This window comes from Spermophilus citellus, assembly GCF_964194105.1.
Source record: "Spermophilus citellus genome assembly, chromosome: 17".
Lineage (NCBI taxonomy): Eukaryota > Metazoa > Chordata > Mammalia > Rodentia > Sciuridae > Spermophilus > Spermophilus citellus.
Genome location: NC_138199.1, coordinates 51,284,538 through 51,312,373, shown reverse-complemented (window position 1 = coordinate 51,312,373; position 27,836 = coordinate 51,284,538). Strand labels below are relative to the sequence as shown.

Below are 27,836 nucleotides of genomic sequence, written 5' to 3'. Positions count from 1 at the left end.
ATTGTATGCTCAGCTTAGAGCAGTGTCTGACATACAGCAGACCTTCAATAAATATTTGTTGAACTAATGACATGTCAGTACAGCTCAGGGAGTTTGTGATGGCCTCAGTATTTGAAGGGCAGAGCATCCAGAACTAGGAATGGCCGGGCCTTAGAAGTGGGGTTTCTAGCTCTTCCCTCATTTGCTAGATGACTTCCAGCTAGCCTCTTAGCTTTGGGTTAATGGGAGGAATGGGGACAAGATTAGTCAGTAATTAGTATCTCACAGAGTATAAATTTATTCATCATTTATATTATTATAAAGGTACCCTTTTAGTCCCATTTTTATAGATGAGGAAATGGAAGCCAATGGGCTAAAAAGTCCTGCCCAAAGTCATGCAAGCTAACAAGCAGTGCTGACACTGTAGGTTGTGCCTGTACCACAACCCATGTGTGCCAGTGTTGAATGTGAGCTTAGCTATTAATCAGAGCAAACCCTGAACAAAACATTTTGGAAATCAATAGCCAAGCCATTTTGTGTTCTATAAGACCCATCCTGAGCCTTTTAACTCAATGGGCTGTGTATGTGTGTGTGTGTGTGTGTGTGTGTGTGATTCTTAACCTAAACTCAACTTTCCTCCTAATTAGAGTTTGAACTAAAACATCTCCCTGCACTTCTGTTCCATTTTTCCTCTAAGCTGGAAGCTTTTGAGAACCAGGGCTGGGGGAGGGGTGCTGCAACCACTAGGCTGCTGAGTAAGCTCCGCATCTGAATTACCCCATTCCCTCACTGATCCTGCAAAGGGAAGCACAGGCAGGAGGCCCACAAAGCCCAAGCTGGTCCTTCTACCAGGTGCTCTTTGACCACAGGTTCCCCAGCTGAGCTGTCCTCTGTGAAACAGAACTTCTTTGTCTGAAAGGAAAGTACATCTCAGTTTTGGCAGCAGCCTGAGTTCTAGATGCAGAGGGGCAGCCTGTCACCATCCTAAGAGAGAATTAAGAAATAGCTTTGTGTCAATAAGCTCTCCACAGCAATGAGCAAGGCTTCCTCTTTTCTGAGCACTGTCCTTTGCAATATTTTAGTCTTTTTGAGTGTGACTTTGGACAAATTCTTCAACTTTATTATTATTATTATTATTTTGGTACTGGAGATTGAACCCAGGGGTGCTTTACCACTGACCTAATCCCCAGCTCTTTCTTTATTTTTTACTTTTACTTAAGTTTTGTTAAGTTGCTGAGGCTGGTCTCAAACTTGGAATCTTCCTGCCTCAGCCTCCCAAATCAAAATTCTTCAATTTTTCTGACCTATAGTCTCCTCATCTGTGAAACAAGAATCCAAATTATAGATAATGCATAAAGTTCTTAGCACAGGACCTTCAATGCTACATAATTAATCAATTAATCAACAACTATTTATATACCAGACCCTGTTCAAGACATTGAGGGTACAGCAGCAAACTAAACAAAATTTCTTTCTTATGGAGCGACTGTTCTAGTGGATAATACATAGGAAGTGGTCAACAATTCAATATAATTTTTTTGTAGTGTTGGGGATGGAACCCAGGGCCTTGCACATGCTCAGCAAGTGCTACCACTGAGCTATATCCCCAGCCCCAATATAATTTTGGGGGGATTCAGGGGCTGAGGATGTAGTTCAGTGGTAGAGCGTTTGGTGAGCATGTGCAAGCTTCTGGGTTCCATCCCTAGCACTGCAAAACAAAAATAAAAATTTGGGGAGATAGACATAAACATAACTGTGGAGAAAAGCATATAGAGAGCTGTAAACAAAACACAACAAACCCTATTTCCAACCAAACCCTCCTAATTCAATTAGAGGCCTTGTATAACCTATAAAAGAATTTGGGGAGTTGGTGAAGGAATGAGTCCTCCCCTGCTGTCCTAACTGAGGCTGGTCTCAAACTTGCAATCTTCCTGCCTCTGGTCAGCTGGGAGACCTACAACTGTACTTGGAGGCCCAGGATTGTTCTTCAGTGACCCTAATTTCCTAAGGTCTGGAGCTTGAGGACGGGGGTGAAGGTGGCACTGGATCCTGCATTGTCACATGTGTCTAATCAATTTTTCTGCTACCCAGATTCTATTTGAGTCATCTGGGTTTTATTTTGATTCAGTCTGCTACCTCCTCCTACTCTTTGCAGGCAAGAATGGGACAAGAAAGAAAAAGTCTTTCTCCAGAGCAAAAGTCATGGAAGTGGGAGACAGTATCTCCCTGATGGCTTCCTAGGTGGAAACTTGCTAGGGCCCTGCTTTCTCTCTTACCAGTAATGTCTAGCAGTTGGTCCTCTCTCACTGCCCCTGGGAAGGCCAGTGAGGAAGGTTTCACAACTGCCTGGCCATGCTTCCCCAGGCTTGCCTTTCCCTTTTCCACCTCCCCTCCCCTTGCCACACCCCTGGATTCTACTTTTTTCTGTCTCCATGATGAGCCTGGATAGTTATTAAGAGTCTTAGGAGGGATTCTCACCAATCCCCAGCTGTCTTAGAAAGGTGAAGCAATGATTCTCAAGTCACATAATTTCATCCCTTGATTCACTCAAAGAAAATTCCTTCTTATCTTTTTTTTAATATTTTTTTTTAGTTGTAGGTGGACACAATATCTTTTATTTATTTTTATGTGGTGCTGAGGCAGTGCCTCACAAATGCGAGGCAAGTGCTCTGCCACTGAGCTACAACCCCTGCCCTTAGCTTTTTAGTAGTTAGCTTAAATGCCATCACATCAGGAGACCTTGGGTGACTCTGAAGCAATTTTGTCCTCCTGTTCTCCTCTGTTGCTGCCCGTTTATTCCTTTTACCTTTTATCAGAATATGTAATTGTCTTAATGATTTGTCTTTTTAATTTTCTGACCCTTCTGAGTATAAGCTACATGAGGTCAAGAGAGACATGCTCATCACAGCATTTCCAGTGTTGAACACACATAGGTGTTCAAAAAATCTTTGTTGAGTAAGTGTATAGTGAACAAGTACCCTCAGGGTGCCCAAGGATACAAAGCTGTATGGAACACAGTCCCTGCTCCCAAATTTATCTGTTTGGTGTGATCAACAGAACTAGTAATGGGGAGAATATAATGAGATCGGGTCCAGATCTGGTGCTGAGGGACATGTTAGAGCACTTGAACCAGGCCTAATCTCTGGTTTTTGCCCCCTACCTGCCAGGTTAGAAGAACTCTTTGGCTCCATCTCACCAGGTGACTTTATTTAGGCCATACCCTAAGCATCCAAGTAGCAGCAGGGGCTGATGACATTCTAGAGTGTGCTCAGAGGGTACTTGGACCTACTGCCTTTTCCAGCAAGGAAGGGATAGCTCGTCAGTTGATTTTACGTTTGTGGCAAAGTCGGTGCTCACTGAGGGTCTCAGAGACAACCCCATCACACCTTCTGGCCTACACTCCAATCTTTCCTGGTCTGTTTCAGAAGAGAACTTGTGAGCACTGAGGAAGGGGACATCTGCCTCACCCTTGGATTAGGGGAAGACACACATCACAGCCTTCACATCTAGAGGGTAGGTGGGTCATTCCACATGGCTCAGAGAAAGCTGGTGTCTGGGAGGGCAAGGGCTGACCTGCCTTCCCTTCTGGTCTATAAAAGGGAGCAGCCAGCAGGAAAGGCTGCAAGGGAAGCCAGCAGGAGGAGGAGGAGGAAACCAGTGAGAAATCCTTTGAAGGGAGTTCTTGCTGGCGGTCCTGGGGGGCGCTGCTTACCCTAGTCCAGTCTTCTCCCCACAGTGAAAATGACAGTTGCTGTTGCGTTTTCAAAGCTCACAGGATGCAAGAGACCTTTTCTTTCATCCTCCCCCTCTCCAATACAGCCCCCCCAATCAAAAAGGATCCCAGCAGCGTTTATAACAAAATGCTGACCCCACTAAGAGCCCCCTCCCTGGGCTATGCCCCCTTGCAGGGTTTCCTTCCACATCTCTTGAGGATACTTTTTAGTCACAGTCTTCCAATTTCCCCTGGTCATTCCCCACCTGCGGCTAGGTTGACCCTAACTCTGTATATTTTTTAATCTACCAGGGAATTAAAATGACTCATTAACACCTTCCAGTCATTCACAGTGTACCTTTAGTTCTGATCCCTGTTCTTCCCCAATAAGGGTGAGGGGTAGAGTATGATATCCAATCTAACTCAGAGGTTAAATAACTTACCCAAGGTCACACAGTGGGAAAATGGGGGCGGGGTAACAAACTTGTGTCTCCTGTCCAGCGGTTTGGCAGATACTCAAATAATCTTTGTGGAAAGGGTAAAATATGTTGTTTCTTCATTTTTCTGGCCTGTGGACACTTCTGTGTGATGGGGGTGGGGGGGGATGTCCGTCTTCCTAAATGAACATTTGATCTTAGTTCACTCTTACTTTCGAAGTTACATATTTAACTAATCTCTCCGACTGCACCCTGTGTTCAGTGCCCCCTCCTCCCGGAGCAGAGGAGTAGACAGGTCTAACAATTTTCTTCTCAAATGAGCAAAGATCAAAACCATACAAACAAACAACCTCACTTTCTCTCAAAATACACAGCCCGGAACCAAACGGGCAAAACACCAGCAGCACCCCTGCACTGTCCGCAGACGCCCCCAACACACGCCACCACGCCACACTGCGCTGCGAGGCGTCGGGAAGGGGGGCGCCGCGCCGCCGGCCGCTCTGCAGGGAGCGGGTGGGCGCCGGGCGCGCTGCCAGGCCGGGCTGGGCCGCACCGCGGGGGCCGCCGCCCCTCGCCACGTGGTGGTGGCAGCGGCGGGGTCCGGGGCGCCTTCCCAGCTGGAGAAACCTGGAGCAGCCGGGGAGGAGGAGGCGGAGGAGACGGCGGCGGCGGCGGCGGCGGAGGAGGAGCGGGGCGGGAGGGAGGGAGGGGGTTAGGGGGAGGGGTGGGGGGTGGGGAGAGACCCGGCGGCGGCGACAGGGCGAGGAGCAGAGCGCGGTGCCAGGGGGGTGGGGGCACCGGTGCCCGTCTGGGGAGGGAGCAGGCAGAGGGGGTACGCTGCGATTACAAGCAGGAACCGGCGGCAGCTGTGAGTCCCCGGCCGGGGCGAGGGCGGGGGGAAGGGATCGGCGCCCGCGCGGGGCCCTGGGGGTCGCGGGGAGGCCGGGGAGGGGGCGGGAGGTTGGCAGGCAGTTTGCACAGGGTGGCGGGGAGGGGAAGAGCTCGGCGTCCTCCGCTCGCATTCTCCCGGCCCCGTCCGCCGGCGCTCCTCAGGCCGCACCGCCTCCGGAGCCCCTTGCCCGGCCCCGGGAGGGCAGCCGGGGGCCCGGGGCTCGCCCAGCAGTGGGGGAGGGGGCCGCGCGGTCTCAGCGCCCGAGAGGGGAGGGGCGACAATTTCTGTCAGCCGAGCTGAAGGGGTTTAAAGGGCGGCTCTTAAAGGGGCCGCAGGAGGGGCCCGGGCCGGCAGAGGCACCCCTTCCCCAGCCGCCTTCCATCGCGCTCCGCCGGGCCGCTGGGGTGTCGGGAGAAGAATGCGAAGGAAGGCAGCATTGGTGGGGCGGCCCGGGCGACAGAGCCCGCAAGTGGAGGTGGGCCAGAGGTGGCGGGCCGGGGTCTAGGGGGTGTGGTGAGCGCCGGAGAGCAGAGTAGGGGGAGGGGATGGCGTGGGCAGGAGAGGGTTAAAGGTGGGGCCAGCCCTACAAACACGCGCACACACTTCTTACTCAGACCCAGTCACACGCGTTTCCCTGGTACTTAGATGAGGTTACGGGAGGTTGTTGGGGCCTGGGCCTGAGCCCTTGTACCCTAAGCTCCTGCAGCGCAGCTCGGGGAGGTCGGAGACCCCACTGTCTGAAATCGCGCCTCACCGCCGAGCCCCCTTTCCCAGGCGCACACACGCTCCAACGCGCGCACACACCTCGGACATTCCCTTAGTGCCTCACGTGACACACGGCCCGAACGTGCCCACCCTTCCCACACGCTCACGCACGCGTGCTCACACGCGCGCGCACACACACGGCTTCCCGGCCGCTTCCTAACTCCGTACCCCACTCTTCGCCCCGCAAAAGCACTCATTGACGGTGACACACCTACACTCATTCACAGACACACACTCCCCCCACATGCCAGCCACCACACATTCATAAACAGGGCCCGGAGAAGTACACACGCACCCCCTCGCTGCCTACTCCTTTCGGGAGCCCTGAGTCATTCCTGTCCCCTCCCAGGGCGCCCTATTTCCCTATGTGCCGGCACTCTGGGACTGGCTGGGGACTTTATTGACGTCCCTCATCACTTGAGTCCCCTTGCCCAGTTTGCTGCCGTTGACACTCGGCCAAGGACTTCCTGCAGGTCCCAGGTCAGGGGCCCTGAGCGCCTGGACGGTTGCCACGGCCCGGTGCAAGAGGGGGAGGCACTTCCTTTTCCTGAACTCTGGGATCCTGCAGGAGGAAGCGGGAAAGTTGGGCGGGGGCTTGCCAGAGGCTGACTGGGCCTTCCTTAGGGAGGAGCTGGGGTGCCACAGGCCTGGGATGAGCTGCTTGGTGAGGTACTTGGGGAAGTGAGGTCTGGGGTGGAAAAGGGTCTGAGGATGTGTCATGCTGGGAAGGCCCTCTCATCTACAGGTCTCCCTGGGTTCTGCAAAGATCCTGCTGCTGGCCTGGCTTTCTTGTCCCTATTTGTCAACTGTCACTGCTCCCCCACTCGCAAGTCTTCATGTGATTCCTGCCCTCTTCCCCCCACCCTCCCCACCAAGACAGTGGCAGCAGAGAGGATGGGGCTTAGCCATCTGGGAAAGGGCTGTGGCAGTCCCCCACTTAACTCTGGGCAGAAATCTTCCAGGCTGCTTTTCAGCTATCCACAGGATGCTTCTGGCCAGCATGAGTGATCTGAGGACAAGTGCCAGGTGTTCCTCTCCACATTGTTCCTATTCTCCCAGGAGGCCCAGTGTGGGCTGTGGCCTTTACCATGGAGTCCATGTTTGAGGAGGACATCAGTATCCTGACCCAGGAGGCCCTAGGGCCCAGCGAGGTGTGGCTGGATGGTCCTGGAGACCCCTCGTTGGGTGGAGACATGTGCTCTGCCTCCCACTTTGCCCTCATCACAGCCTACGGGGACATCAAGGAGCGGCTAGGGGGCCTGGAGAGGGAGAATGCCACCCTCCGACGCCGCCTCAAAGTCTATGAGGTCAAGGTCAGCATCTGGAGACAGGAAGGTAGTAGTATGGGTTGTGGGGGGATGGTAGCAGGAACTGGGTGTCCAGTAGAGATTCCAGGTATCCAGAAGAGAGATTGAGGGGCAGTCTTCTCTGAGGGATGTGACCCAGCAGCAATCATGAAGGATCTGCTCTGTAGTGGTGGATCCTACCGGAGAACGGGAGGGGAAATTGGACACTCTGAGGCAGATTGTGGGGTTGGGGGCATGAAGAGGCCCAGGCATGGGCAGGAAGCCAAGCTCAGCCCTCCTGAGAACCTGCCTTTCTGCAGTACCCGCTGATCAGTGACTTTGGAGAGGAGCACGGCTTCTCTCTGTATGAAATCAAGGATGGCTCCCTGCTGGAGGTGGAGAAGGTCAGTCTGCAGCAACAGCTCAACCAGTTCCAGCATGAGGTGAGTCCTTGATCCCCATCTAGCCCAGCTCCCTGAGCTTCCTATTGCTGGTACCCACTGCAATGCTGTCACCCCACTCCAGCCTCTGGCCTTCTGTTTCTTTGATCAGAGATGTCTACAGTTCTACCTAAACCAGCTACAGCTCCTCCTGCCCCTTCATAGAGTGCTGGGAGTCGGGGTGGTAGGCATGGTGTGGGAAGTGTGGGGAGCTCATTTGAGGATAGGCATGACTCTGATATGCCCTCTGGGCCTTTCCAGTTGCAGAAGAATAAGGAGCAGGAAGAACAGCTCGGGGAGATGATTCAGGCTTACGAGAAACTCTGTGTGGAGAAGAGCGACTTGGAGACAGAGTTGGGGGAGATGGTGAGGCCCAGGGAGCAGGGGTGCTGGAGGGTGTTGCCAGGCGTTGTGGGTATGTGGTTCTGCTGTGAGCATTCTGACCCTGTGATTGTGTGACCCCATTTCATACTCCTCTTGTATCTGAGTGCCCACTTGGTTTTGCAAGTGAGGTTCTGTGTGTCATCCAGCTTATGAATGACTGTATTTGGTCATGCAGTGACCCTATGGGACACTGTGTGTGAATGTTTGACTCTCATGCTGGGTCTACCCTGTGCCTGTAGCACTGCGCCTGGGAGGTGATATGAGTGATCACAAAGGAGACCAGAAGTGTCTGACAGCTGGGACGGGTCTTGGTATGTGTATGAATCAGTCAACATGTGACTGTGCACGTGAGCAGGTGTCAGAATCAAGAAACTTGGTCTCTGCAAATTCTTAGCTATGACCACAGTAAAGTCACTTAACTTCCATCTCTCTGAAAAATGGGGCAAATAATAACCTTTCTGAGCTGTAATTAGGGTAACTGAGTGTTTGTGTAAAAATGTTTTGTTTTGGTGCTGGGGATGTATTTTAGTGGTAGAGTACTTACTTAGCTTGTGTGAGACCCTGGGTTCTATCCCTAGTGCTGAAAAAAAAAAAAAAAAAAAGAAAAGAACAATTTTGCTTTAGTAAGCATAAATGTTCATATGGCTTATTGTGTGCCAGGCCCTGTTCCTATATCTGAACACATATTTACCTATTTTAGCTTTCAAAACCATCATAAGAGGTAGGCATGGTACTGCTGTTTGTTTTATACATGAGGTAGATGAAACCCAGAAGTAGTTAAGCTGCACATGCAAACATCCTACACCTTACAGGGTGGCAGTGACTGGACACAAGGCTGAGTGTTGTTTGTTTTTGTTTTTTGTTTTTTGTTTTTTTTTAAAGAGAGAGTGAGAGAGGAGAGAGAGAGAGAGAGAGAATTTTTAATATTTATTTTTTAGTTCTCGGCGGACACAACATCTTTGTTGGTATGTGGTGCTGAGGATTGAACCCGGGCCGCACGCATGCCAGGCGAGCGCGCTACCGCTTGAGCCACATTCCCAGCCCTGTTTGTTTTTGTTTTTTCAAGTTTTGTGGGTATTTTGTTACTGGGGATTGAACCCAGGGGTACTTTATCATGGAACTATATCTCCAGCCCTTTTTATTTTTTTAAATTTTGAGACAGGATCTCGCTAAGTTGCTGAGGCTGGCCTCAAATTTGTGATCCTCTTGCCTCAGCCTCCCAAATTGCTGGGATTACAGGTGTGCACCACCATGCCTGGGAGGCTTAATGTTCTTATGAGAATTCCTGTGTGTCAATGACAGAGATATTCGCTCTGACCTTGCCAGGGGCAGTAGCCAGAAACATCTGCATTGCAGTTGCTGGAAGAAGAGGCCTTACACCCATGGCCACTTGGAGCAAGAGTATGGGATGTGTGATCTGGTGGCCTCTGCTCCAGTTTGGGGAATGATGATTATACAGACATGGTGTTGTCGTGGGTGTGGGGAGTCCCTGTTGGGGCTGTGCAGACCCTCAACCCTCTTCCTCTGTCTGCAGCGGGCCCTGGTAGAAACCCACCTGCGGCAGATCTGTGGTTTGGAACAGCAGCTCCGGCAGCAACAAGGCCTCCGGGACGCAGCCTTCCCTAGCCTGAGCCCTCCACCTGCTTCTGCCCCGCCCTGTGCTGATCTGGACCTGCACTACCTGGCATTGAGAAGGGGATCTGCCTTGGGTCACGGTGAGATCTCAGTGACCCCTGACTTTCCAATCCCCAAGTCCCCAAGCCAAACCCACATTTGGACACCACTGGACACCAGTAGCTTACCTAAAACCCTGTTATAATACCTTAATTTTCTCCCACAATCATCCTATCTTCCCTTTCCAACTGTTTTTTTCACTGCAAACACTGTTTCCCTAATTTCTCCCATTGACATTCCCACTTGGCCATTTTTGATAGGTGCCTGGCTACCAGTTGCAATTCTTGGGTTCGCCAGCAGAGGGTGCCCCCACCCAGCGTTCCTTGCCTGTATGAGGTTGTGATTAGGAGAGGCCCAGGGAGAATATCCTAGCTGCTCAGACTGGTCTGGGATGTCTTCCAGAGGTCATCTCATTCCCCCCTGGCCTCCAGCCAGGTTAGAAACAGCAGTCAGGGCTGGGGATGTGGCTCAAGCGGTAGCGCGCTCGCATGGCATGTGTGCGGCCCGGGTTCGATCCTCAGCGCCACATACAAAGATGTTGTATCGGCCGAAAACTAAAAATAAATAAATAAATATTAAAAAAAAAAAAAAAAAGAAACAGCAGTCAGCCCCTCTCTCCACACTCCCTTTGTAGCAGTCTGTCTCATCCTTGGGTATCTGTCCTGGCTTTTCTCAGTAGTCCCCACCTGTTTCATTTTGTGTGGATCTGGATATCAGTCGAGGCAGCTAAGTCCAACCTGACTTTGTCCTGTCCCCTGACAGCATGCTGGCCTGGCTCCACACCGAGTGTGAGTGAGCTGGAACGTCGGCAGCTGGAAGAGGCCTTGGAGGCTGCCCAGGGAGAAGCTCGGGGGGCTCAGCTCCGGGAGGAGCAGCTCCAGGCGGAATGCGAGCGGCTGCAGGGGGAGTTGAAGCAGCTACAAGAGACCCGGGCCCAGGTAAAGGCAGAGGGCACAGAGCAACCTTAGACGTCCAGGAGTGCAGACAGAATGGCCAAGAAGGGGTCTAGGAAAGGGTAAGGCTAGGCTCTGACCTCTTGATCTTCCCCCTTAGGATCTGGCCACCAACCAGTCAGAGCGGGACATGGCGTGGGTGAAGAGAGTTGGGGACGATCAGTAAGTCACATCTGTAACCCTTGCCCTCTTAACCTGGGGAGGTATATCCCAGGTACCCCTTAGGTTTGCTTTCCATCCCTCTGCATTATTTGAATTACCTTTCTTTCTAGCCCAGGCCTCAGGGGTATGGTGTCTCGGTCACTTGTCCCTCTGTGTCCATACCTGGAAGGAGGTGGGTTCTGGAATATTCAGGTTCTAGGATGTTCCTTTTGCCTTCTTCTGGGACCAAGTCCATTTCTTCTTGAGGTATCAGGGGCTGAGAGATGTTTACTCAATGACTTTGTTGCTATGTTCTTTGTGCTCTGGTGAGTTTAGGGGCCTCTTTGGGGCCCCATTTTTCTATAGCAGGAACAAGGCCCGAGTACTCTTCCCTCCCTATTGAGGAGGAAGGAGATGGCCTCATTATAGATTTGCTGTGCCCTTTCTACGTGTCTTGGAAGGGAGCAACCCTTGGCTTAGAGGTGGGGTCTTCCTTGGGTTCACACAGCAGTCGTCAGGGGAACTAGAAAGTACCTTGGAGTCCTGTCAGGACAGAAGGGCAGCAGGAAGTAGTGTGGGAGCTGTGTTGGTGAGGACCTAACAGCGGGACACAAGGCCACCCAGCAGCGGTGGCGCCTGATGCTTTTCACATCTGCAGCCGAACTCCTCCTCTCCTACTTTCTGAGAAATAGAGCTCAAACCTCCTTCCGCTCAAGTCCTCTGAGATGAGGCCAGTGGCACATACTCCTTATGTGCATTGAAGGAAAAGACTGAGGCCCAGAAAGGGGCAGGAACTAACCCTCTGTCACACAGCCTACACAGCTCCAGGTCTCCAGGGGTCATCCCTCCCAGCAGTCATCCTCCTGGTCTTCCTCACAGCTTCTGGACAGCTGGGGATACCCCTCATCTCCGTCTCCACCCTGGGGTGAGGGCCTGGGTGGAGCTGTGATATCTGAGAGGGTGAGAACCCAGTGTGTGGGACTGCTGGGTGGTACCCCTCAGTTAGGCTACTGAGGGAGTGTGAGGGCCCCTGTGGAGGGTCTGCCCTAGCTGTGGCTAGGGCTCTGGGCCCATCTTGCCCATGTGTCCAGACCTGGACATACACATACCCAAATATTCTAGAATCCCAGCTTACCCCAGAAGTCATATGGCAGGCCCCCTTACACGTCATTGAGTCTGATCCCTTCTAATAAGACCAGCAATGAAGGCTCTGGAACTCTGAGGCTTTTTGGCAGAGCCAAGCGTGACCATTCAGGCTTTGAGTCCCAGGCCTTTCCGGGCTGCAGAGTGGCTTTGGCTTCCCCTCTTTGGACCCCAAGTTTCTCTCCTGGCTTGGAGCCAGTCATTAATGAGAGTGAAAGGGTGGTGAGGTTGATGGGTGGGAAAGGGCAGAGAAGGGGTGGGGGTCCCTAGGGTATGTGCTGAGTGGAGAGAACTCATCCCATAATGTGCTTTGGAGGCTGTGCCATCCTCTCCTCCTGTGGTTTCCATGGAGCCATAGCCCTCCTTGATCGCTGCGTCCACAGCAGCCTGGCTCTGCCTGCCCAGCATGCCTGCCTTTCAGGCCGGGTTTCTCTGGACAGCCCCAACTTGGCAGAGGCTGATTCTCAGAGGAAGTCCTCACTCCCCCAGTAGTTTTAGTTTCTTATAAACTCAGCTCCTTTTGGTAATTGGCACTTCCCGAGGGCTACCTCCTGCCCTCCCACCTGAGAAAGCCTTGGTCACCTGCTGTGGGCTGCCTTTCCCACCAACCCCCTCTTCCTTCTGCTTCCCCTGACCCTGCAGACTAATAAGAATTTACAGGTGGGATTTTCCAGGAGTGTTATGCTGAGGCTGGATTATCTGAGTTGGGGTGTAAAAGCTGAGGGAGGGAGACATGGTTCCTGAGTCTATCTTATTCTTTTGGGATTCTCTTGAATCCTGAAAGGTGTCTCCGTATCGTCTTGAACACCAGGGCAGCTAGGTTGACTCTGGGAATCCTCATCACTAAACACCTCTCTTAGCCTGGCAGGGTGGCACACACCTGGAATCCCAGCAACTCAGGGAGCCTAGAGGATTGCAAGTTCAAAGCCAGCCTCAGCAATTTAGCAAGGCCTTGTCTCAAAATAAAAATAAAAAAGGGCATAGCTCAGTAGTAGAGCGCCCCTGGGTTAAATCTCCAGTACCACAAACCATTAAATAAACAGTTCCCTTGTACTTATCCTCTGTGAATCCCCTTCCTGGTGCTGTCCATGCTGGGGAGCAGGCCTGGGATACAGCTCAGCCTTAAGGTTCCTGGTCCCTTCCTTCCTAGCTCCTGGTCCACAAACTGTGGCCCTCAATGTCCCCCTGTAAACAGGTGCCCAGACCTGAACAGGCTGCCACCCTCCAGGTCTGACCTTGGGGCAAGATTTCCTTTGGTCCCCTTGGTTCTTGGTGGCCAGAGGCCAAAAGGACAAATTGCCCCAGATGCCAAGAGTCTCTCAGGGGCCAGCAGCAATGATAAGGGAGGAGGTGGAAGCAGAGCCCACCAGCTTCTCAGGATGCTCAGAGAGCTAAAGACCCTAGGAGGGTCCCAGCCAAGGTGGCAGGTGCAGAACCCATGGCCCACTCCCCTCTAGTTCCTGAGTGGGACTTTTTGAGGGTGTTATTAATGCTGAGGGGGAGGGGGAGTCATGGGATTGCCTGAGGGGGATGAGACTCCAGGGGCCCTCTGAGGGGTGTGAGGGCCCAGTGAGGGAGGGGGCTTATTAGGGAGGGACCCCAGTTAGAAAATGGGACTCAGTATGGGTGGTGAGGGGAAACTATAAACTATAGGTCTTTCTTTTTCCCAACGTGGGGGGCTCAGTGTTATAGCCTGGGCCCTTTTCCGTCCACCCCTCCTACCCCCCTCTCTCCGCCCACAAGCCTCTGCGTGGGCTGCGGTTAGTGGTGGGGGAGAAGTGTGAACTCAAGAGAGAGGATGGAAACTCTGCACGGAGGTCAAGGGCAGTGTGGGGTGGGTCAGGACGGAAGTTGGAGACCCCTATGTACCCTGAGCTTAGCCTCATGCCCCAGAACCAGCGGGCCCAGGGCCTCCCCTTTCATGCTTCTCACCCTCCCTACTTCCTTTCTTTCAAATCTCCATCAGCCTGGGTACCCGTGTGGTGTGGTGCGGTGTTAACCCTTGAGGAATTAACCCTTGAGCACTTGCAGCCTCCAGGCTCCCTGAGAGCTGGGAAGGGCTCTGAAGTGGGTCTCAGGGACTGGTGGGCTTCAACCCCCAGCTTGCCAACCAGGCCTGCCAGAGGAGTTCTTGCTTGCTGTCTCCCTGATGGGAAACTGCACGTCCTCTCCTCTCCTTAAACCAAGTTTTCAGCTAGTGTCTCAAAAAAAAAAAGTCTCAAAACAGGTTTGTCCCTTTCCCTGCCTGTCCACAAGGACTCCTCATTCTTCGTCTGAGCAGGATGCTAGGTGAGGTGCTAGGTGAGCCTGGGCATTCAAGATCTCGTTTCATTCTCATAAACAACATGAGTTGCAGAGAAGTTCAGGAACCCGAGAACTGCAGTGCAGATGCCAAGCAGGTCCGAGCAGGTGGGGGCAGTGGGACCTCGTGGTTTTCCTCCTCAGGTTATTCTGTAGGAGGCCTTTATGTGCGGGGGGGGGGGGGCACCATGTGATTTATTGACCAAATAGGATCACTTTTGAAAGTGAAAGGGGGCGCTATTAATAATTATGCTGGGGTAACTAGCGTGAACGGGACAGTCCTGGGCCATTGGGGACCCTGGTTCCTGCCCTGCAGTGAGCTGCTCTGTTCCTCTTCACTTGGGGAAGCTTCTAGGCACATTAGATATCTAGCTGTGCTGGAAACCTGGCAGGGGTTGCCATGAAGTACTCTGGGGACCACAAGTCATAGCTGGTCGAGGAGAGTAAAGGACTCAAGGCGCCCGGAAAGGAAGTGGTGGTGCACTGGCTTGTTGCAGAGCGACTTCCTCCTCCCCCAGCCCGCAACCTCAAGTCCGCTCCACGGCCCGGTGCTTGTGGTCCCCTCCCAGAGGGTCGGGCGGTCGGGGCGGGAAGACTGATGCTGGGTGTGCCTGTGGGTGGTGGAAAGTTTGGCCCCTGAATTCCCCCTATAGGGTGAGGTGGCTGGGGCAGTGGTGGGCAGCTCTGGGCAGGGATGGAAGGGCTGGGAATTCTGGCTAGCTGTTTTTTCAATTCTGAATCAGATGATGATTCTGATCATGGGACCCCATTCCTAACCCTAATGCTGAACCCATCCTTGACTCTTACCCTATCCTAGCCCTGACTTCATATCTACCCACAGTGAACCATCAGTGAGCTCATAACCCTCTGCTTAGTCTGACCCCAACCCAGCTTCCTTTAGAACCTCAAGCCTTTCTTTGGGTCTAATTGCGTCACCCAATACTAGCTTGAATTCTGACCCTGCTGCATCCTCACCTCCTCACCAGTTCCAGTGTAGCAGCCAGCATGGAGAGCCCGAGGGTCTCAACAGCTGGTTTGAGGCAGAAAAAGGCCTAAAGGAGGATGCTTAGATCTCTAATCTTTCTGATCTTAGTTGCTTTATCAGTAACAGCAATGCTTATTGTAAGATACCCGAGTTACTTGTGGAAAGAATAAATGAAAGGATAGGTCAATGAAGAGTGGAATGATTTGCAGCCAAGGGTGCCAGCTCTGCCATTTGCACTCTGGCTCCTCTGAAGGTGCCAGCCTAGTGGGCTGAGGTGCCAAGAGCAATGTTTGAATCCCTGCTGTGTGCCACCACTGCTATGTGACCTTGAGCCAGCTCTTAACTGCTCTCATCTTCCACTTCTATGCATGTCTAACATCTTCTTCTCCCCTTCCCAGGCAGTTCTCAGGGCTCCCAGGTCACTTCCAAGTTCCCCAGCCTCTTCTTGCCCTTCTGTTGCCTTCTTGCTTTTTCGCTCTCATCTTTGCTGATTCTTTGGGAGGTGTACGTATAGTGGTCAGTAATCTGGACTTTGGAGTCCAGGAGGCCAGAACTTCCATCCCAATAGCTCCACCACTTCGAAGATTTAAGGACTTTGGTTGGTCAAGTGTGTCACACTTTTCTCATCTGAAAAATGGAGGTGATAACAGTAGCAACGTTGTAGGGTTGTTGTGAAGACAAATGATTTTCGTAGCACAGTGCCTGGCCCGTGATCAGCACCTGTACAAATCATCTGTTTTCTTTTTTCTCCTTGGGTCCCTCTCAGGTTCTGACAGACTCAGAACTTTTCCTAATTTAAGCAATCGAGAAGCACCGTATTGCAGCCATCTGCTGCCCTTCACCTGACCCACTCTTCCCAAAGGCATGGTGATGGAAAAAGTGTTCAGGTGTGGGCCAGGAAATGGATGTGCATTTAGTTGCACGTGTGCAGCTCTTGGGTCGTGTTGTGAAGTTGAGATTTTTTCCACTGAATTGGCAGTGTTTTCAGTGAGTCATGCATGTCGTTAGGGTATTCAGTAGCCTGGGCATGTGCATCTTGAGGAGGGAGAGATGCCCAGTGAAAAGGGAGGTCCCACAGGGCCATGAGGCATCAGGAGGAGGTCGGGACCCTCACCCTGCCCAGGGTCTCAGGATCTTTGTGAGGGTGGCTTGGACCTCTTGGAGGAGAGAACCAGTCTGCCCTAGGTCCCTAGTGTTCACTCGGAGAGAGGGGCTGAGCGTTCTGAGTTAAAGGCTGCTGCTTTGGATTTCCAAGTTTTTTTTGTTTGTTTGTTTTTTTGCTCGGGAGAGGAGGGTACCAGGACCCAGGCGGTGGAAACTGGGGTTGCTCCTGAGAGACGGGGCCTGGGAACTGAGTGTGGCAGGTGAGATCTCCAAGGTGGGGTGTGAAGTCAACGACCTGTATCTGTCACCTGAGATACAGCAGGGAAGGTGGATGGGGAGAGCAACTGTGGCAGCCTGGATGGAGAATGACACTATCAGTGCCTTGCCCAACGAGTCCCACCTTTCCAGAACAGATAGCATAGTCCTGCCCTTCTGTAGCCCCAGTCTGATAAGAGACACATATATCCTGCTTTCAGATTCCCTTGGTCTGAAAGGAGGAGACTTCCTTTGGGGAGTCCTCAGTTTGATGTGGGGCATACATGGACCTACAGTCATGGGAGAGATGCCATTTCTTCCCACAGACCTGTGAGATGAGGTGGGGGAACACAGGACACATTTAGGGGGCCCAGATGTGGTGGGATCGCAGGCCACAGGATTTGGGTGAGGGTTACTAGGACTTCTTATCCCTCTGAAGATGGGTGGGGAGAAATCATCTTCCCTAAGAAGTGGACTCGTCCCTTAGACTCCCTGCTTGTGTGCAGGACTCCAGCTTTGGCCCAAATTGGTTGAAGATGATTTTGTTGTTAAGGGGCTGTTTCCCCACCCACCGACCCTCCAGCCCTGTCCCAGAATTAGTAGAGTGCCAGCCAGCAGGTCAGTGGAGGAGTGCATTCACTATCTGCCCTCTCCACTTGGGCTTTTCCTGCCTTCTGAAGCCCTAAACTCATAATTTGCCCTCATTCCCTTTGGAATTTGACACAAGCACAGGAACACATGGACATCTTTCCTTGCACTCCTAAGACTGGCCTCACTTCTGCCCTCACCCCATCCCATCCCCATAGCCATGGGATGGGGACAGCCTTTTGGGCTGGAGAACTTTGGCTGCTCCCTGATCTCTGTCCTGGAGCAAGAGGTCCTTTCTTACCAAGGAGGAGAGTCACATGGAGTGATATCTACTACTGCCCTCCAGCTCAGACTTCCAAAGTTTTAGAAGTCTGTTCTGGAGTTGGGGAGGTGGGGAGAGTCAAATAAACCCAATTGCTGCTTTTAGGGAGATCCCAATCTCTGTCCAGGTTCGGAACTGAAAGGAAGGCAGGACCGAAGGCCATGGCAGAGCCTCCTGTGAGGTCAGGGGGCTCCCTGTGGGTGAGCAGGCCACAGTGGACGAGGTGGAGGAGCGGTACTGGAGTGAAAATCTTTCATGGTTCTGGGTTAGAGTGACATAGAAAGCAAAGGAAAGGACATGGTGAGATGTCCCTTAATAAACGTAGAATCCGTTACAGCTCTGTTTCTCTGGAGGTCTGAGCAGGAAGAGAGGGAAGAAGGAAAAGAAATGGACAGAGAGGCTCAGTTCATTATCAACTTAGTGAATATTTCCTGGGTACCAGGCCCTGGGCAAGGTGCTGATATTATAAATACAATGATATAATCCTTGCCCTTGAGGAACTCCCAGTAACATTCTAGAATGAGGTAGCCTTTGAGAGGTGCTCAATTTGGGTGCCCCCTGCAGGCCTGCAGTGCAGTAGGAGGAGGTCCTGGGAGGTGCAAGGCAGAAAAGAGCCAAAGGCAGCTTTGAGGTCTAGGCAAGAGTGTGGATCTAGAATGGGGCCAACTTGGAGTCATATTTATCAGTTGGCACCTATGCCAGCCAGGAGGCTCTGTCTTCTCTTAGAAATGGGCTCATGATAGGCTGTACAGCAGTAGTTCCCGGCCTTTTCAAAGGTGAGGATGCTTTTTATAGACCCCTCCCCCCAGCACATGGCTAGTGTTATACTTTTAGTATGTGCTATGAAAAAAACTCAGTGACAAAAGCTACTATAAATTCAGGGCAGCTGTTTGATGAATCTGTGTTTTATTTGTCATCACAGCTTTTGCAGAGAATAGGAAAACATTCACACATACCTGCGTGAGCTATGATCTAGCCACAGACAATGCTTGGAGCACATAGGGAATAGGGGACCCCTGGCAATCTCTCTGCTCCCCATCCCAGCCCCTAGGCTGGGAACCACTGCCTTCTGCCTGGGGAGTGGGTCTCTGGAAGTAGATGGAGGCTCCCTGGTAGAAGTGGCATTTGAGGTGAACCTTAAAGGCAGAGAGAATTCCTGCAGTTGGGATAGGAGGATCCTGGAGTGGGGACCCAGTGCAGTGACAGAACCAGTTTTTCCTTCATAGTTGGAACTGTAGAGCCCTGTCCCCATTCCTCTGTCCCACTCCCTGCCCTCTGACCTCAGGGTGAATTTGGCGCTGGCCTACACCGAGCTGATGGAGGAGCTGGGCCGGCTTCGTGAGTTGAGTTCCCTGCAGGGGAGGATCCTGAGAACCTTATTGCAGGAGCAGTCCCGGAGCGGCGGTGAGATGGGGCGGGATGATAGGGCAGGTTACGGGAACTGGGCGGGCAGGTGGGGATGGGGGTGGTGGCTATGGCAACCAACCTTAGTCCTGTGTACCACCTTGGACTTCCTTGCCTGGAGGAGAATGGGTGGGCTTTGGACCCCGCAAGCCTCTAGCTAGCCAGTTCTGATGGCTTTCCTGCGTACCTTCGTTCCTCAACCCGCCCTACTTTCTTTTCCAGGCCAGAGGCACTCGCCGCTGTCGCAGCGCCATTCCCCGGCCCCCCAGTGCCCCTCGCCCTCCCCGCCTGCCCGAGCGGCGCCCCCGTGTCAGTCCCCTGTCCCGCAGCGCCGCTCTCCAGTGCCCCGGTGCCCCTCGCCCCAGCAGCGCCTCTCGCCGGCGTCACCCTCCTGCCCATCTCCGGTCCCGCAGCGCCGCTCGCCGGTGCCGCCGCCGTGCCAGTCGCCCAGCCCGCAGCGCCGCTCGCCGGTGCCGCCCAGCTGCCCGGCCCCACAGCCCCGGCCGCCCCCGCCGCCGCCGCCGGGGGAGAGGACGCTGGCCGAGCGCGCCTACGCCAAGCCGTCCAGCCACCACGTGAAGGCTGGCTTCCAGGGTCGCCGTAGCTACTCCGAGTTGGCGGAGGGGGCGGCCTACGCGGGCGCCTCCCCGGCCTGGCTGCAGGCCGAGGCGGCCACGCTCCCCAAGCCCCGCGCCTACGGCAGCGAGCTCTATGGCCCCGGCAGACCGCTGAGCCCGCGGCGCGCCTTCGAGGGCATCCGGTTACGCTTTGAGAAGCAGCCCTCGGAGGAGGAGGAGTGGGCCATGCCCGCCAGCCCGCCCAGCCCTGAGGCGGGCACCATCCGATGCGCCTCCTTTTGTGCCGGCTTCCCCATCCCGGAGTCGCCGGCCGCCGCAGCCTATGCCCACGCAGAGCATGCGCAGTCCTGGCCATCCATCAACGTGAGTGTGGCACACACCTGCGGCCCACACCTTGAGATGCAGGGCCAAGAGTCCCGTCCTGTCCTGGGGACCCTACCCTTCGGGTGTCAACACGCGAAATATTCACACCTGATAAGCAGAGGCCTGTTCCCTGGACCCCAGACTTAGTACAAGTCCCTTTACCTCCCTCTGCATAGCTTTTTGTTGGGGGAAATTGGGGCCTGCACCATTGAGACTTGTCTATTTTATTGCCGCTGTGAAAGGTATGGCCCTCAATCCCGGCTTTGATTTCAATTTCACTACTTAATAGCTGTGGGAACTGTATAACTTTTCTCCTCTGATCCTCAATTTCCTCATCTGCCAAATGGGCAGTTAATATCTAATTACCTTAGAGAGTGGCAGTAAGCCTAAGGTAGTCTGCATTGTGCCTGACTCAAGCAACCTCTCTTATTTTGGTACCTGTGGAGGGGGATACTGAAGGCTGTGGGTCAGGGGCCATCACAGGGACAGGACTTCCCTCCCTCAGGCCTCAGAGCCCCTGCTGTTTTCTGTCTGCCCTAGAAGACAGCTAGCTGCACCTCAGGGATTCATCATTTTACTGAAATAATGAGTTTCCTGAATGTCAGAGCTACCTTTGCCACCTAGAAGAACCAAAATATATTCCAAAGCCAGTCAGAAAATTATCTTGGGGTTGAACATTGTTTGGGATTATCCATTGCTTCGAGTTATCCAGAAGCTGTGTCTTAGTCACCCCAGGCACCTGTCTGGGTGTTGACATTCCTCATTACTACAGATGCCCTGGCAAGCTGAGCAATGACTGTCCTATACACACCTCCTGGGGAACCTATGTCCTGGGATAGGGGAGGAGATGCTGAACTGGTTGGGGGTGTTGCTGGGGAAAAGGTGCCCAGACCCCTGCAGAATGCTGTAGCCCTCCCTGCCTTAGATCCTGGGAAAGGGCAGACTGGGATTTGGGGACCATGGGTGGGGACTGGGGTCCATAAGTGACTCCCTTTTCTCCCCACAGCTGCTGATGGAGACAGTGGGCTCCGACATCCGCAGTTGCCCCCTCTGCCAGCTGGGTTTCCCTGTCGGATACCCGGATGATGCCCTCATCAAACACATTGACTCCCACCTGGAGAACAGCAAGATCTAGGGCGCCTCCTCCCAACTGGCTGTTTCTCTGTCCTCTCCTGTCACTCCTGAACACTCACTTTGAATGCTGCATGAATCTCGTGGGGCGGGGGGTGGGGCCTGCCCCTTACGATCCCCAGATACCTCCACTAGCTACCGAGTTAATGTGTGTGCCGTCTTCCCTGGTCCAGGCACCACTCAGCTCTGGCTCTTCCCAGGAGGTCAGCAGAGGCTCCCTCCATCTTCCCAGTTTCTGCTGGGGAGATGGGATCTGGGCTGGGATGGGCAGGGGTGTACCTTCCGGCCTTTTCTGCCTTTCTGTTCTTAAACAGGGTTGGATCCAAGAAGGTGTCTAGTAGCTGGGCCTAGGCGAGGGGGAAGGTGTTGGATGACTCCAGGAGCTGCCTGAGCTCCTCCCCCACACCCATCTTTCCTAGGCACTGTACTACGCCCCTGTAGGGTCCCAGAGCCTGCTTTGACACTGATGCCAGTTCCTCCATCCCATGACCATCTTGAGGCTCCTGTTGTTGGGGGAAAGAGGCATCTTGTTTCTTGTCATTCCCAGCAGGCCAGCCCTGTCTTCCCCCTCTGCCCACCCTGGGGAACAGGGATGGTGGGAGAGGAGAGGGAGGCCCCTGATCTGCTGGAAGAAGCCAGCCCAAAGAGGGTACCCTGAGACTGAGGGTCTTGTGTCATCACCTTCAGGCTAAGGGACCGTTTGCCAGCTCCCGGGCCCATGCCCTCCTTCTGGAGCCCTGACACTCAGGCCCAGATCGTAACGGCAGATGCTCCTCTTCACCTTTTCCCTCACTGGAGCCCCTGACACCATAGATGTCCTGGGGCCCAGGTGTGACTCAGCCTCTGTTTGGTGGGTGTCATCAGTGCCTGCTTCCCAGGCCAGAACCCGCGAATGGGCCCAGGGTGCTGTGGAGATCAACTTCAAAGAGCTAACCCCCTTCCCACACCCCACCGACCCACATTCCCTCTGTGAAATCTACCTCAGAGTCATACCCTCAGAAGGATGGGTAAGCAGGAGGCCAGGGGCCCCAGAGCTGAGGTGGGGAGCCTCTTGCAGAGGGAGCCTGCTGCCCACAATGAATCCACCCCTCCACTGCAGGCCTCCCCAGGCCTCAGCCCTGGGCAGGTGCAGCGGATGCTATCGTCAGCGCATGTACCGTTCTGATCCAAATCTTCCAGGTCCCCCACCTCCTCACACTCCTCCCCTCCTTAGTGCAGGGGAGTAAAGGGGTGTGCTGGGCCGGGAAGGGGCCAAGGACTCCAGAGACACATGTCATTGTACCCTGAGTGTTCCCCAGAGAGGGGACATGGGGAAGGGGGCCTGGAGTGTGGAGGGGGGCCCTGTGCTCTCTGAACAAGTTGAAAGTTCGAATAAAACTTAACCTGTTACATCTGCCCCAGGGCTGTGCCTCCTCTATGCTGGGGCAGGGCCACGGTGCCTAATAGCAGGAGGTCTTGGAAACTGTCTCAGGGAACCACAGCCATGAGAGGGTGGGCACTGGCAAGTAGGGGACAGGACATGGGACACCCACATTGAGAGTGATTCTGGAGCTGCTGACATGCAGGTGGTCACAAGTGGCTTGAGGAGTTCATTTAGAACATAGATAAGCCTCCAGCCAGCCCCAGGCAAGGGGCTCATGAACTTTTCCTCCCAGAGGATCTGGCCAGTAGAGAGCCTCTAAAGCCCCGAGGGCATCTGGGATGTAGGGAAGTGGTAGAGCACTTGCCTCGAATGCAGGAGGCCCTGAGTGCCATCCCAGCACCATAGAAATAATAATCTGTTTCTTCATCAAATGAATACTGCATTCCAGGAGCCAACACGGAGCCTCACAGAAGAGCATTAGTGTTCCACCTCCTCACAGGTTAAAGACAGGAGGGGCCAGACTCCAGCCTCCCTGCTGCTTCAGAAGTCCCACACCTGGGAGGTCAGAACTGGGTCATGAACTCATAACTTCTGCCCCAACTGGGGTTATGCCCTCTGCAAAAAAAGGGCCTAAAGTACTTATTCTCAGCCCTGGCTGCCTTTCATTTCCTTTTTGGCCAAAGGTTCACTTAAAAAGGGACTGAGTGAAGGCTTGTGGAGGAGAGGGCTGGGAATGCAGCTCAGTGGTACGGTACTTGCCAGCATGTACAAGCCCCGGGTCCCATCCCCAGCAACGTGTGCACACACAAACACACACACACGGGCAGGCAGGGGGCATTGGCTGCTCATTGGCAGCCTGAGACTTCTCTCTTGACTCAGGGCAGATATCCCTCTCCATTCCATCCCAAGGTCCTGAGTGGCCTCCCCAACCTCTCTGTTGTAATAAACAACTATTGTCTGGAGCCAAGGCCTCAGTGCTAGGAAAGGTGGGGCCAGCTGACCCTGTGCGACTGGCTCATAGCCCTAGGAAAGAAGGCTCCGGAGCTTTTGTTGCATGGTTGCTCAGTGCCCTCCACAGTCCCCACATCTCGCCCACCTGTCATGGAGGAAGGCAGCACCCAGGTTTCTGGATCTGGATCCGACAGATCTCTGGAAATGCTGGAGTGGTATGAAAGGATAAGAGGTGGTCTAGGGACATACAGGCAAAGGGAGATCCTGGTTCTTGAGAATGGCCAGGGAATGAGCTAGAACAGTAGCAAGAGGTGACCCAGGTAACCTCAGCACAGTGCTTGAGTGTGCCTGAAGGTGGGAGGGAACCCAGGTATCCCACAGCCTGGACAATTGATCTGTCAGGAGGGTGAGGGGAGCATGGGGACATAGGGTACAGATTCTGTCAGCTTGTCTCCTTAATTTCTAGAGACCTGGGAAAGGGCTCAGGTGCAGGGCAGAAAGCTGCTGGGGGCTGGGGCGGAAGGAGGGGAAGGGAGAAAGAGCCAGCATTTCCCCAGTCAGGTCCTCTAGCTGCAGCTCGCATCTAATGCCCCCAAAAGGAGAGGACTTCGGGGGAGGGAGAGCTGGGGAGGGGCTGGAGCAGGGAAGACACTCACCTTTCTCCCTCTTCTCTCACACAGGACTGCCATCAGATAGGACACTTGCTGCTCTTGCTACTCATTGCTCTCAGGCTGGGAAGAGGGCACGAGGGATTGAGAAAACACAGGGGCAAAGGGTTGATCATCTCTGGGCTTCTGGACAGGGGAGGGGGGGCAATTTTTCCCTTAACCAGGTGGAGGAAAGACCTCTGTCAAGTCTGGAAAAGGCACACCTGGGGAACCCACTCACTCCCCGCAGCATAGACCCCAAGCCAGATGTGACAGGGCTAGGGGAGATGACTTCACAGAGACCAAGCCATCCTCGGGCGTGAGTCCACATGCCAAATTAAAAGCCAGCCTTCCACATCCTCTCCATCCTGACCTTTCTCCCCCCAGGGTTTCTCGGCAGAACTACCAGGCCCCGGGACCCCTGCCCTGATCCTTGGCCCCATGCAAGCTGGGTCAGGTAAACAGCCAAGGAGGGCAGCACCTGTCAGAAGCTGGTGGTGTGTGCATGCGTACCACTGAATATGTGGAGAAGCAGATCGCCAACAAAGGGAGGGGTGTGTGGGTGAGCCCTGTTAATGAGAAACACCTTACCTAGCTGATTAGGGCTAATGAAGAAAAGAGGGTGTGGGCATTACTCAGTGACATCTTTATAAGGTAGGGGGAGCAGGACAGCTTCCCTAGTCCTATATCTTCCTCAGCAAGGACACAAACTGAGCAGATTTGGCAACCACAAATTTGGAAGAATTGAGGTCAGACCCAAGGACGAACTATCAAGGGCAAGAGGGGTCATTGCTGGGAGGAATGGGAAAAGGCATCTAGGGCAGAGGCCAGATAGTGGGGGGAGAAGTGTGAAACCCTCTAGCACCCTGCCTCTCTTCCTGCCCTTCCTCCACTTTCTCTACCGTGAGAGAAATTCTCAGCACCCCGGGAAGCTCCCCCTGGTTGCCTAAGTGCCTCTTGAGATCTGACCCCCATCCGCAGAGGCTGTGAGCCGTGCATTCAGCAGATTGGAGCCCGTACCCTGCCTATCAGCAGCCTGGGAGAGAAGGCTCGGGTATGAAGTCCCTGCTGGTCTGAGGCACTGGCATCAGATGCCATGTGACTATGTTCATGGCCCAGGGAGACCTGGCAGGGCTGAGGGCAGGAAGGGACTGGGTTATAACTCAGCCCCCACCTACAGCTTCAGCAATCCTCCATGCCACTTGAGCAGAGGGCAGGGTCCCCAGGCGCATCGCACAGATGTTCCAGTTGGCTGTGTGAGTGTGGGCATGAGGGAGGGGGAGGGGCCGGGGGACAGGATGGGTGTCGGCCAGCACCTCCAACACCTCCTAATTTGCATTACCACTGACACCCTTCTTGACCAAGAAAATGGAGCCAGAAATAACAAGGGGGGAGGTGGTTCCCTTGGGGGGGGGTTGACTTTGAGGCACTCTTTCCCTGCCTCCAACACTCCCACGGTACCAGGGGCAGGAGGTCACCCCACAGCTGGCTTGGGCAGGGGAAGTGCACCCACTGTTGCTCATCCACCCTCACATCAGGCAGACACCTCGTCCCAGCTTCTCACTGCCCTTGGCCCCAAACACCCCAGTGCTGCCCTTTTTCCTAAGCCCGCTTAACCCTGCCCCGATCTGAGGGCTCTCTCCTAGGGCCCCACTTGCAACTGTGATGACCAGTGCTGCCCAGCTGGGGACTCATCTCTGCCAATGTCCTATAGTCTGTATCCTGACTTCCCCATCAGATTGGCCATTTCCCAAGGCCAGGGGCCAAACCTCCCTGGCCAGTCTGGGAGAAGCATTAAGGGACCATTCTCTGTGGGAAATAGTCCAGATAATAGCAGGACAACTTGTGGTTAGATTCTAGAAGTCTCTAGAAATGGCATGAGGTAAATCAAAGTCTAGTGTGAGACCCTATCCCTGGGGATGCGTAGTGGGGGCCGAGAGGCCTGTTAGAGGCCTTTAGTCCTCCTGTACTTGGAGGAGCTCTCCAGATGCAGGGCCTCCCCCTCATGAGACCTTTGAGAAAAGGGTCAGGGTTGTTAGTTAGATGGCCTTTCTTGTCATTTACTTATTGTGGTGCCAGGGATGGAACCCAGGGCCTCCTATGTGCTAGGTAAGCGCTCTACCATAGAGACGCACCCCCAGCCCCACTTCAACATTTATGCCCCTGCGACTACTGAATAGACCCTCATGACCATATCTGATGCTCAATTTATGTGCACTGAGTTGACTTCTGCCCCAAAGAGGGTAAGGAATATTATTACAGCCACAGCTGGGGGACAAGAGACGGCAGGAGGGTGGCTGTGGTGAGGAAGCACTCTCTTTGGCAGAGGGGTCCTGAGACCTGGGAGGGTGAAGGGTGAGGGTGAAGGCAGAACCTGGCAGGGAAACCAGGTCGCGAGAGACAGCGGGAAGAGTTGTGAACGCACTGTGGGAAGGAGTGAACGATGAGCTGAGAACTTCCCCCACTCTCCCTCAAGAGATGCTATTTTGGGGGAGAGAATATATGCAGTGCAGGGCCAGGGTGCAGGGAGGACACCAGCTTCTACACGGGTCAGCCAGGCCACCCCCTGCCTTCACTCTCTCAGCCATCTTCAGTGGTCCTGGAACCTTCCAGCACCTCCCTCCCCATTGAGAAAGTCTTCTTCCCTTGAGCATGAGAGTAGAAAGAATGAACCAGGAGATTTGGAGCTGGACTCTTAGCATCCTCTGGGGGGGTCTCCGCAGCTTCAGACCAAGGGAGAAATCTTGGAATAAAAATGTGGAGGGGTACTGTGGTGCAGGCACAGAGCACGTGCTGAGCATGTCCACTCCCCAGCTCCATACTTAGGCATTAAACTCAGGGTCTGAATGGGTCCAGGGTGAGGCCCTTCCAGGGCCACTGAGCTTGCCTCCAAAGGTCAGCTAAGGAGGCTGGATGGGGTTCACTATCAAGTGGAGCCCTTGCTTGGCACAAAGGGGAAATTCTTGCAGCTCTGCTCAGCCCTCTGGAGGCCCTGATTCATTTTGGGATGAAGGCTCCAATGCCCTGTGGGTTTCTGTGGTGGCCGGGTGCAGGGGGAGGACAGGACGTATAGATAGAGAGCATGCTGGGATAAGCAGAGACTTTTGTTTTCGTTTTTGGAGCTTGGCTGTGTCTGCTTGAGAATCCAGCTTTACCTGAAGATTGACTGGGGTCGGAAGAAGGTCCGACTCCCAGCTCATGAGCACAGCTGCAAGTAGAGGGAAACTTAGGTTAAAATTTAGGAAGAACTGCTGGGCGAGGTGGTGCATGCCTATAATCCCATTGTCCGGGAGGCTGAGGCAGGAGGATCGTGAGTTCAAAGCCAGCCTCAGCAACTTAGTGAGGCCTTAAGGAGTTCAATCTCTTTGTGTTAAGGAATTCTGTCTCTAAATAAAATATTAAAAATGGCTGTGGCTGTGGTTCAGTGACAGAGTGCTTGCCTCGCACATGTGAGGCACTGTTCAATCCTCAGCACCACATAAAAATAAATAAACAAAATAAAGTTATTTAAAAGTGGGGGAGGTTTGGGATGTGGCTCAGTGGTTAAGCACCCTTGGGTTCAATCCCCAGTATCAAAAAAAAAAAAAAAAGAACAACTTCTTCCTGTGAAGACAAGGGGCCGAATTTCCAAGGATGAATGGATATTCCACAGCAGTCCCCTTTCTGCTCTGAAGGCTCCAGGCAGGAAGGATAAAGGTGGGTTCAGGCATCAGAACGTTGCTATCCCCAAGCCAGACCAGGAGGTGAGGGGTTGGAGGTAGGAGGCCACAGGTCGGGAAACCCCTCTCTCATCTCAGACCCTCTCTCGGTCCTGGATTTGTGCTTTTGCTCCTGCAGCCTGATGGGCAGGGAGGGAAGGAAGCAGCTCTGGTGAAGCAGACACGTGCTCCTTCCATGCCTAAAGTGAGAGGCCTGCAGGACTTTTTGGCAGGGAGACTGAGATTAGACCTAACTCAGAGCCCTCAAGGGAAAAATGGGGATGAGAATACAAATCTCCTGGGGCAGAGAAGCTGAGTGGGCCATCCAGGGGCAGGGACC

General features: G+C 53.6%; 1 protein-coding gene across 3 annotated transcripts; it reads left to right on the top strand.

Moving 5' to 3' along the window:
• Positions 1-4,821: 4,821 nt before the first annotated feature.
• On the top strand, positions 4,822-22,224 carry TBKBP1 (TBK1 binding protein 1). Of its 3 annotated transcripts, none has more exons than XM_081271646.1 (10): positions 4,822-4,996; positions 6,845-7,098; positions 7,392-7,514; positions 7,773-7,877; positions 9,430-9,610; positions 10,332-10,507; positions 10,623-10,684; positions 18,647-18,765; positions 18,988-19,706; positions 20,713-22,223. In XM_081271646.1, exons 2-10 carry the CDS (start codon positions 6,874-6,876, stop codon positions 20,839-20,841), a joined length of 1,839 nt encoding a protein of 612 aa, XP_081127772.1. In that variant the 5' UTR covers positions 4,822-4,996; positions 6,845-6,873; the 3' UTR covers positions 20,842-22,223. The 3 variants fall into 3 exon arrangements, with proteins under 3 accessions (XP_081127772.1, XP_081127774.1, XP_081127773.1); XM_081271647.1 differs by lacking the exon at positions 4,822-4,996 and adding an exon at positions 6,324-6,454 and having other exon boundaries at positions 20,713-22,224; XM_081271648.1 differs by lacking the exon at positions 7,773-7,877 and having other exon boundaries at positions 4,823-4,996.
• The last annotated feature ends 5,612 nt before the right edge of the window (positions 22,225-27,836 follow it).